Below are 11,229 nucleotides of genomic sequence, written 5' to 3'. Positions count from 1 at the left end.
TGGGGGTGCGTGACGCGATTGCGTAACGCAACTGGGGTTGCGTGACGCAACTGGGCATTTTCGTCAAAATATTTCTTAATTAAAATTTTTTGAAAAATAAAAAATTGCGTCAAGTAACCTGAGGATGCGTGACGCAGTAGGAACATTTTCGTAAAAAAAAGGGGGGTCACCAGCGCTATTAAATTTAGTAACCCACACCATATGCATTTAGGCCCGTTTTTAGGGCCATTTGCTCAAATTCCCCCAATTTAAATACCATAAATATATAATGATTTGTTTTTGATGAAATTCTTTAAAATTATTTTGAAATAAATAAAAAGAACAAGGCTTAATAGAATATATACTCCCCACCCTCTGGTTCCTATAAATAGTGGAGCAAAGCTAAAACCATTATCTTTGTCATCTTCCTCTTCCCCCATATTCTACTGTAAAATCAGTAGGGTTTTCCTCTGTTAAATATATGACATTCATGTAAACCTGAACAAGCTTCATACACAGAGTTTATAGGTATCGAAGCTGATGGATTCTTACTCTCTCCATCTAGCGATGGCGGCTCTATTTGGGGCTTCCTTCGTGGCCGTGTCAGCCTTTTACATGCATCGGAAAACCTTAAACCAGTTGCTGGACTTTGCCAAGACAGTAGAACGAGAAAGAGCGAAACAAGAAGCCGATGATGAGTTAGAACCGGTCGAGTCGCCGCGGCATTGGAAAAAGAACACCGACAAGAGACGAAATCACGGCAGAAAAAAAACCAACACCGATTACAGGCGCGCTTCCGCGTCCTTACCGGACGTGACGGCGATTTCCGGCTATGCTGATGCTACGATTCCAGTAGTTGTTGATGGCATTCCTACCGAGTTCCCCAAGCTTCTTAAGTTACCTTCAGGTAATCCTTTGTCGGATTTCTCTCTGGAATGATGTGTTTTCTCAAATTGATGTTAGCCGTAGTCATTGTGGGGGTAATTTATTTAGTTATTGCAATAATTGATATTACAGCCGTTCCCAGTCTGAATCAGCAGCTTTTAGCAAACCCAGATGTCTGGTTTATTCACACCTCATAGAATCAATTAAGATTTCTACACTTTTGAACTTGTCATTGAGATGAAGAGCTTTTTTCATGCAAGCTATAAAACTTTATGGTGGGAAATGCATTTTTTAATTAAGCCACTTGGGATTTTGTTGACAATGTGAGATTAGGATGGGTGTTGGATATACATTCACAATTGCATTCTCATGTACCTTGTCCTTTTCCTTCTTCTAATAACCACTTGTCTTGTCATGCTCGATTCAGCATTCAGAACTAAATATTCAGTGTTTCTTGAACAAAATTGAATCTACCAAATTGTAGCGCCATACAACATAATGGATCAGAGACTCTTGAACAGATCGGAATGAAACAAAGAACTAGGTTACTTCATGTTAGTAAAGAAAATATGGTTAAATTAAAATTGAGCATTATGTTATTTTCATTACTAATAGGAATAATATGTAATGTAAAATTAAGTTAATCCCCTTAATGTCTTATCACAAAAAGTCATATTCTGATGTAGTGCTAGTATAACTATAACATGGCCTCCCGACCCTAGTCAACTGCAGCTGACACTGAACACATAAGATTATATATATAATTAGACTAACTTATGCTGAGACAGGGTCATCATTGTGTTGTGTGAACAAATATATGACTTCATATGTTTTTTGTTTTCTTCATTATTGACGATTTAGATTATTCTTTCACTGTTACTTGCAGAGAAATCCACTGGAGTGACAAGAAGAACTTCAAATCTAATCAGACCAACTTCTCCCAAGTCTCCTGTTGCTAGTGCCAGTGCTTTCGAAAGTGTGGAAGGATCTGACGACGAAGATAACATGACTGATATTGCCATGTTAGATGATCAATTTATCCACACCAATGGAGATGTTGTGAGTTTTCTAAACCATTAGGGAAATCTGCATATACGTGTCCATACGCTATTTATGTGGTACATGCATCCTAAGTAGCATCCAATTTGGGAAGAAATGGAAAACAAATTTACACAAATTTTCAGTTGGGGCAAAAGCACACTTGAACTTATTAATAAGGTGTAAATCAACCATCCTTAAAATTAAAATGGGTTTTGTTAACATAAATAACTATTTCGGTTACCTTTACATTGTCCTTGAACTTAGTAATCTGATTCTGAAATAGTTTTTGTCATTTACGGGCTACTTTTAACTCTGCGGCAAGTAGGGTCCAGAAAATAATGGGTTGTTCCAGGAGTTGCCAGATGCTACTAATGCCAACAGAGAGGCTCAGCCTTTAGTTGCATCCAGTATGACACACAATGTATCTGGTGATGTGCATGGAGTCCAACCAGATCCTGTGGCAGCAGACATTCTTAGGAAGGAACCAGAGCATGAGACTTTTGTACGACTCAAGATTTCTCCAACAGGTTTTTTCAATTGTTATCAAATATTTTTATTTTTATATTTACCTTACACTCATATTCACTACTCTGTCTTAATCTGTTTCTATTTGATGATTTATACTTATAGGTACACTATGCATGTTTGGCGCCTTTGGTTTGATTTTTTTTTTGGTTCCTGTTGTCTGTCAAGAATCTCATATGCATAATAAGGAAAATGATAATTGAATCATTACTTTGTCATTAACCACAAAACAATTTGGAAATTTCTTTCAGGACACTCTTGGTTAAGTTGAGCGATATCTAGTTATCCTTTTCGCTCTTGGTTACTATATCTCATCGCATAATAAGGAAAATGAAAACCGATGTCATTACATTGTTTGTAACCACAATACAATGTGGAAGTTTTCTTCAGGACATTTGGTTAAATTGAGCTATATCCAGTTATCCTTTCATTTTCCAACAATTTATTATGTGACTAAGCTATTTAGTGTATGCTGTTCCAGAACTAGATGTTGCTATTGCAACTAATGGCATAGTTCATCTTGGGTTTAAAGCTTGTTATATACTTTGTTTTTTAAACTGTAAAAGTTTTATTAATAAAGTTGGCTCAAGGGCGGTTTCTAACAATGCTTAATCTGTTATTAGAACGGCCTACACCTGAAGAAGAGGATGTCTATAAGAGCTTGCAAGCTTGTCTTGAACTACGAGAGAGTTATGTATTTAGGGAAGCTGTTGTCCCTTGGGAGACAGAAGTCATACATGATCCAAGTACTCCAAAACCTAATCTGAATCCATTTGGTTATACTTTTGAAGGAAAATCTGAGGTGATTCTATTCTACATGTTAGAACTGACTGAATCTAAACCAAGACATTTCTGTTGGATTAGCTTTAACAGAAAACTTGGTATGGTTTGTGCAGCATTATTTTCAGATGGAAGATGGAGTTGTTCATGTTTATGCTAATAAAGACTGTAAGAAGTCAAACATTTTATTTGATGGATCCAGTACAAGTGTATTCATTTAATGTGATTTTATTGGACACTTAATTTTTTCCCGCTATTTCTTTCTTTGTTTTGTTTACCAGCAAAAGAAAAGCTATTCCCGGTTGCTGATGCAACAACCTTTTTTACTGACCTGCATCATATTCTTAAAGTAATAGCAGCTGGGAATATTCGGACTTTGTGCCATCATAGACTGGTCCTTCTAGAGCAAGTATACTTGTTAATACTTTACCTTGACATCTTTTGGCTTAATCTACTGGTGTTTGGATTATTTACAGTGTGCTTTTTTTTTCTCTATGCCCAACCAGAAATTTAATCTGCACCTGATGCTTAATGCGGATAGGGAATTTCTAGCTCAGAAAAGTGCTCCACATAGGGACTTCTATAATGTCAGGAAAGTTGATACACATGTTCACCATTCAGCATGTATGAATCAGAAGCATCTTCTGAGGTTTATAAAGTCCAAGTTGCGGAAGGAGCCTGATGAGGTACGAGATCTTTTTTATGTGCTTATCCTTTTATTAAAATTATGTATGCTTTTCCCTTTTCCTAGAATTACCAAATCTGATTCCATGATATCCATGTATCTTTTAGTAATCTTCCTTGTTTGTCTTCAGGTTGTGATATTTCGAGATGGAACATATCTGACTCTGAAGGAAGTCTTTGAGAGCCTGGATTTAACTGGGTAAGTAATAATTCTCTAGAATTTATCACTTATATTGTTCAGTATCAGATCATCCTCAGTACCATTGTACTCAAATTTTCAAAATTAATTTCAACAGGTATGACTTGAATGTTGACCTTTTAGATGTTCACGCGGACAAGAGCACTTTTCATCGTTTTGACAAATTCAATCTGAAGTATAATCCCTGTGGTCAAAGTAGACTGAGGGAGATCTTCCTTAAACAAGACAATCTTATCCAGGGTGAGTCCTTCATTGTTTTCCCATATGAACCTTCTCTTTTGCTTATATATGCTGCTGACGTTGTTTTCTTGAGCAATTATTCCCACCCTTCATATGTTTACAATTTTTTTTTTCTCATATTCTAAACTGTTTTTTTCTGAGAACCATGTTTGATTTGTCATAATGCTTCAATCTTATTTGCCTCAATTTAGTCTGAAAGAACAGTAGACTACCTTTTAGTATTCCTTGGAGATATCTGAATTTGAATCCATGACTTAGAGTGCGTTTTATAAAACTGAAAATTAAGTGTTGAATACTGACTTTAAGTTCCGAAGGAGTCAAGTCTATAAATCTTGAATAAACCAAATTTACCCTTATAACGACTAACTTGATTAATTACAAGGTTAGAGTTGTCTTTTGAGCGCTCTATTGCCAATTTAAGTCATTCATAGCTTATTAAGCCAGATTTTTTTAGCTTAATTTGAATTGAATCTAAATAATTTAAGTTATTTTAAATAATAATGATCAAATCAACTTAATTCAACAAATGAGCACTTAATCATTTATATGATCGGTTGTGTTTCAGTTTCAAAAACCACCTTATATTTCCTGTAAAATCGGTGTTTATTAACCTCACTGAATTCTCCAAACAACAATACTATACCTTCCAATGCTTCTCCTTCAATGATTATTCTGACTGATTCGATTTTCCATGATAATATCCTACTCCTATTAGCATGTTGGTCAATGACAACAAGAGCCCGGGGTGATCTTTAAGAAATTTATTGCTCATACTTATTTGCAAAGCATTTGTAACAATTTATATAGAAACTATTGGATGCCTGATGGTCTGTGGACATGGTGAAGAAATAAATGTTGCTGCAAATAATATGTAACTTTGAAATTTTACTGTTTTCTATGTGTTTGTTTTATGCAATTCTATAGTCTCACTTTGGAGGTAAGATGATCTATAATAATATTGTATGGCTTCTATATCCAGTGTCCGTACAGTACTTCAAATAACTCACATTATTTTCCCTGTTCTTTTTGTAATGTAGTTGATTTTTTTTCTAAATGTTAAAGTTTGTATTAGTAGTGGTCACTTCTGGTGAGCTGATTATGTTCTTGTTCTCTGTTCATAACAGGGCGTTTCCTTGCTGAATTAACAAAACAGGTCTTTACAGACCTTTCTGCAAGTAAATATCAGGTACTCTTTTCACATCTTTTTCTGTTTTACAATCATTGGGCTCCCTTGAGTATATACATATGTTTTTCTTCTATATCCTGATGCTAGGTGATTAATCATGAAATATATTATCTTGATACTCATGTTATTTATGATGCTTCAATATTTTCACCATCTTTCTCATGTTTTTTTCCTAATGCAAAATGTTTGTGGCACAGATGGCTGAATATAGGATATCAATATATGGTAGAAAGATGAGTGAATGGGATCAGATGGCTAGTTGGATTGTCAACAATGAATTGTACAGTGAGAATGTTGTTTGGTTGATTCAGGTACGAAATAAATATAGTCCATTAGTGACTATATTGTTTTTGTTTATTATCTTTGTCAAGATTTAGTACCGGTAGTCAGTAGGGAAGTACTAAATCTTTCATATTGAAGAATCTTTGGTTAGCTAACTGAAGCATACTAAATGCTAAATGAGGTTCTAAGGTTATAATCTAATACATTACAGTTGATTTTATGCTTGTGTTCTTGAAGTTCAACATAAGGGAGTTAGAATTCTCCTCACCTTGTTTATGTTAGCTTATTTGGAAACTGATATTCTCACAGTCTTTGTCTAGATCCTTATTATAGTATGATTTTTGTTGCTTCATTTGGTATAGAGATTTTTTCTAAGATCAAATTATTTTTTGGCAATCATAATAAATGTAGATTTCTTTGGATCATTATGAACATGAAAAGTTATAACAAAATACCTGATATGTACATTTATTCTGTTTATCTTGGAATGACTTTCTTACTACAAATATTTGAATGCCCTGTTTCCAGCTTCCCAGGTTGTATAATATATACAAGGACATGGGAATAGTTACATCGTTCCAGAACATCCTTGACAATATCTTTCTTCCTCTGTTTGAAGTTAGTGTTGATCCAGATTCACATCCTCAGTTACATGTTTTCTTGAAGCAGGTTAGCTATATCTCAGTTATGAAGTCCCTTTTTATCATCATGTTGTATGGCCTAAGGTGCCCGTTTGAATCCATCAAGGCTATGTTTGGATAAACAGAATTAGGATTTGAATTGGAATTTAAATGATCAAACAAATAACAAATTGGAATCTGACCTCTAATTCCAATTCAACACCAACCAATCCATCAAGCCTATGTTTGGATGGACAGAATTAGCATTTGAATTGGAATTTAAATGATCAAACAATGAAACAAATTGGAATCAGATCTCTAATACCAATTCAACACCAACCAACATAGTCTTAAGATATTTAAAGTGAAAACATGCTCACAAATTTTACTTTAGAGCGGTATTTTCTGGTGTTATCTATAATTTCAAAAGTTGATTCTCTCCTTCCTGAATCTGCCCTATTATTTCAGGTTGTAGGGTTGGATTTGGTCGACGATGAAAGCAAGCCTGAAAGACGCCCAACAAAACACATGCCAACTCCAGCACAATGGACCAATATATTTAACCCGGCATTTTCATACTACGCCTATTATTGTTATGCTAACCTGTACACTCTAAACAAGGTATTTTCAAACATCATATTGTTTTACTCCACACACATGTAAAATCATCTCTATGTTAATTAATTATCTTCTCTACTCTGGAATTTGAATTTCAGCTCCGTGAGTCAAAGGGCCTGACTGTTATTAAATTCCGTCCACATTCTGGAGAGGTATTCAAGTTGGTTCATATAATGAACAGATATCAATTACATATTTATTTTTCATCATGTTTTTATCATTTGACAGGCTGGTGATATTGACCACCTTGCTGCAACATTCCTTACTGCTCATAATATTGCACATGGAATCAATTTGAGAAAATCTCCCGTTCTTCAATATTTATACTACCTTGCACAGGTAAGTTTGATTTCTATCAGCTTTTGGTGGACATACTCTGTTTTAACTACTTAATAACAATGAAAATTACTTTTTGTTTGGTAGATTGGTTTGGCCATGTCTCCTTTGAGCAACAACTCCTTGTTTCTGGATTATCATCGTAACCCTCTTCCAATGTTTTTCTTACGCGGTCTCAATGTTTCACTTTCTACTGATGATCCGCTGCAAATTCACTTGACAAAGGAGCCTCTCGTGGAAGAATACAGTATAGCTGCTTCAGTAAGCCTCTTTTTGTCCTTTTGATCAATCTTCAATGTTTTTACATTTTGTTTATGTTATAATTTGATTTGATTATAAGTTGATTGGGGATAGTGGGTTGATAATAATCCCAAATAACCCACATCAAACAAGGCCTAGTTTATTTCCCACAGTTGACTTTTATCACATATTTTATAGTGATTCAAATTCTTCCAGAATAGAGTTCATAACTGATTGAATAAAAAGAAGAAAAAAAGTGATTCTGTTCATTCTGGACACTGAAGATCGATATAACAAGTGACAGTGACAGATGTCCATACAAATATATTTTAGTTTCTGCTCCCTAGATGCCATTTCAGCCAATTAAAAGTCTGTAAAAAATTCTATGCAGAAGAGTCTTGTCATTTTAAATGGGGAAGAGGGAAATAATATAATTAGTGATTCTGTATTTGTTATATCCTTAAAAATCTCCATAAAATCAGGTCTGGAAGTTGAGCTCCTGCGACTTGTGTGAAATTGCTCGCAATTCAGTCTATCAATCTGGTTTCTCTCATGCTTTGAAGGTAGCCCATCTTTAATTTCAAGTGTTCTATTCCATGATTGATGTAGCCTTATTATGTGTGTTTAATATATTTTGTTTCTCCCCAAGTCTCATTGGATTGGAAAGGAATACTACAAGAGAGGACCTGACGGAAACAATATTCACAAGACGAATGTGCCTCATATCAGGCTGGAATTTCGAGAAATGGTATGAATCTTCTCTTTTCTGCATCCGTAATATAAACTCCTTTTCTCAATTTGGGGTAACATTTATATTTACAGATATTAAAAATAATATTTTTCTTATCTATATTATCAACAATTTAGTTTTTTCTCCTTATTATAGATAAAAACTTAAGGAGAGATATGTTCAAGTAATTAAAAAGAAAAATGTGAAGAATAAATATATATATTGGTTAAACCATGAAAATTTTTCATGTTCAGTTTGATTTTTGATGTTATCTTAAGTGACATGTTAGTATTACTATTATGTGGGTGAGAGGATTAAATAGAAAGAAAAGATGACAGCCAAACAGGCCCTTAATGGAGGATTTTACATCAGCTTGCTTGAGTTTTATCAAATGTGGTGTGCAGGTGTGGAGAGAAGAGATGCAACAGGTTTATTTGTGGAAAGCCGATTTCCCCCAATTCATAGACCCTTAGATAATGTAATGGGAGGTATGATTTCTTATTTTATTCCGTTTGTTTGTTCCGTTTGGTGTTTTAAGTTATATATTGATTAATGACAAATCCCGTTTGGTGTTAAGTTATATATTGATCATTGACAAATTGCTTTTATTTCTCTGACCAGATCAGTTGATGGAGCATGGACTGTATTTCTGTTTATTACATGGTGGTATGTCAGAAAAAACTTAACACCGTAAATCAATCGATGATGGCAACAATTGGGAAATTGGTATATTGTTCGAACTGGCTTAATAAAAATCTTTCAAACAATGTATCATACTAATGACTATATTTTATGTATAATAAGCTTTCTTAAGAAGTTACTTTTTTTTGGTATCAATAGAGATACTGAAGGAGATGAGAAATGTTCTTCACCTTTGGTTCAAGTTTTGACCCGACAAAATTGTGGTGTAAAACCGGTCTTATACATCTTGTTTTTAGCTATGCATCAATCTTGAGAACTCTTTAATGCTTAAGATATTATACTAGATAATAATTGCTCGATGTCTAATCATTAAATGATCATTAGACTTTTTTTTAAGATTTTTTTTTTAAAAATAATTAGGTAGATCAGTTTCTACATTTTAAAATTTTGGCTATTTTTTTTAATCTGGCTTTATAAAACCAGTTATTTTTCAAGTTAACATTTATTAGATTTTTTTTATTTAAAATTGTAAAATAATATTTAAATGTTAATAAATACTATTGATTAATTTAAAGCCTTTTTATCTATTTTTTTTAATTTTTTAAAATTAGTTTAGGACTTTTATTTATTAAAATTATATTAAAAGCTTCAAATAAATAGGTGATGTTGGAGTTGCGAACCCCAAGCTTCTTGATAATTTAAACACAAGCTTTATACATCAAAATTTTTCAAAAGATTAAGAAAATTTTAATGACGGATCTTATGGAAGTTGGATTGGAGATTTAAGATTGATTTATTGGTCTTTGTCTTGGCGGGGAACTATTTATAGCCTCCTTTAGTCGGTTAAACAATATATTGAATAATATTTGAGAGAAAATGCCATTAAACGTCATTTATTTTCATTTGATCGTCTTCATCAAATTACAAAATAATCAAGCCTATGATCATAGTTGAAATGATCACCAAGTTAGGGTGATCATTTCAGCTTTTGAATCAACATGTTTGGTGGAGTATCAATGATGTTCCATCTTTGAAAAATCAAAGATTTTGAATGATAAATATCTATTCGTTGCAAGGACGAAGACGACTCGAATCGCGAACACACGATCCCCAAGCGTTCTGTCCAGGTTCGTCAACGACCATCGTCCCATTCATGTTTAGGATGACAGAGTTACCTTGGGCGTTAACTGATTCAGTATTACGCGAAAGTGCTTCACTTCAGTCATAGTGGGCAACGCGACAAACTTTTGTCAAATGGATGATGCTTGAGCGCTTATCTGATGGTTAAGTGGTTTGCTGCAACCATTTCTTCAAATTTCGGCTACACTAGATTATACCTTCTTTTTAGCCTTGGAGTTTGTTTAAAATTGATTTCACAGGAGTGAAATTGACACCTAGTTTTGAGAAGTAAGTTTTACATCGAGAGAAAACGATGACATAGTTTTAAGAACTAGGTTTTACATCGAAATAAAAACGATCACCTAGTTTCGAGAACTATGTTTTACAACAGAGTGAAATCGATCACCTAGTTTCAAGAAGTAGGTTTTACATCGAAGTGAAAACGATCACATAGTTTCGAGAACTATGTTTTACATCAGAGTGAAAATGATGAACTAGTTTCAAGAACAAGGTTTTACATCGGAGTGAAAATGCTCATCTAGTTCTGAAAACTAGGTTTTACATCGAAATAAAAACAATCACCTAGTTTCGAGAACAATGTTTTATATCAGAATAAAAACGATCACCTAGTTTCAAGAACTAGGTTTACCTCGAAGTGAAAATGATTAAATAGTTATGAGAAATAGGTTTTACATAGGACTGGAAACGATCATCTAGTTTCAATAAATTGATTTTACATCGGAGTAACGATCACATAGTTTCGAGAACTAGGTTTTACATAAGAGTGAAAACAGTCAGCTAGTTTTGAGAGCTAAGTTTTACATTGGAGTGAAAATGATAACCTAGTTGTGAGAACTAGGATTTACATCAGAGTGAAAACGATCACCTAATTCCGAGAACTATGTTTTACATAGAGTGAAAATGATGACCTAGTTTTGAGAACTAGGTTTTACATCAAAGTGTAAACGATGACCTAGTTTCGAGAACTAAGTTTTACATTCGAAGTCATAATGATCATCTAGTTTCGAGATGTAAGTTTACATAGGAGTAAAAATGATCACATTGTTTCCAGAACTAAATTTTACATTTGAGTAAAAACGCTTACATAATTTTTAAGAACTAG

The 11,229-nt window shown here is 33.8% G+C and overlaps 1 protein-coding gene across 2 annotated transcripts; it reads left to right on the top strand.

Moving 5' to 3' along the window:
* Positions 1–401: 401 nt before the first annotated feature.
* LOC124925523 (AMP deaminase-like) lies at positions 402–9,303 on the top strand. 2 transcript variants are annotated; one of them, XM_047465547.1, is made up of 20 exons: positions 402–886; positions 1,751–1,923; positions 2,231–2,432; positions 3,054–3,232; positions 3,327–3,378; positions 3,492–3,619; positions 3,717–3,896; positions 4,026–4,093; positions 4,191–4,333; positions 5,458–5,519; positions 5,717–5,830; positions 6,330–6,470; positions 6,890–7,042; positions 7,138–7,191; positions 7,268–7,378; positions 7,463–7,636; positions 8,098–8,178; positions 8,265–8,363; positions 8,750–8,833; positions 8,972–9,303. In XM_047465547.1, exons 1-19 carry the CDS (start codon positions 520–522, stop codon positions 8,816–8,818), a joined length of 2,550 nt encoding a protein of 849 aa, XP_047321503.1. In that variant the 5' UTR covers positions 402–519; the 3' UTR covers positions 8,819–8,833; positions 8,972–9,303. The 2 variants fall into 2 exon arrangements, with proteins under 2 accessions (XP_047321503.1, XP_047321502.1); XM_047465546.1 differs by having other exon boundaries at positions 8,967–9,303.
* Positions 9,304–11,229: the final 1,926 nt, after the last annotated feature.

This window comes from Impatiens glandulifera, chromosome 2 (genome assembly GCF_907164915.1).
Source record: "Impatiens glandulifera chromosome 2, dImpGla2.1, whole genome shotgun sequence".
Classification (NCBI taxonomy): Eukaryota; Viridiplantae; Streptophyta; class Magnoliopsida; order Ericales; family Balsaminaceae; genus Impatiens; species Impatiens glandulifera.
Note: the sequence above shows the minus strand (reverse complement) of the source record. Positions and strands in the feature narration are given on the sequence as shown.

Coding starts and splice junctions, on each gene's coding strand:
- LOC124925523 (XM_047465547.1), top strand. CDS start 520: ATGGATTCTTACTCTCTCCATCTAGCGATGGCGGCTCTATTTGGGGCT. Junction 3,897..4,025: donor TGCGGAAGGAGCCTGATGAG/GTACGAGATCTT, acceptor GTTTGTCTTCAG/GTTGTGATATTTCGAGATGG. Junction 8,179..8,264: donor GTTTCTCTCATGCTTTGAAG/GTAGCCCATCTT, acceptor TTTCTCCCCAAG/TCTCATTGGATTGGAAAGGA.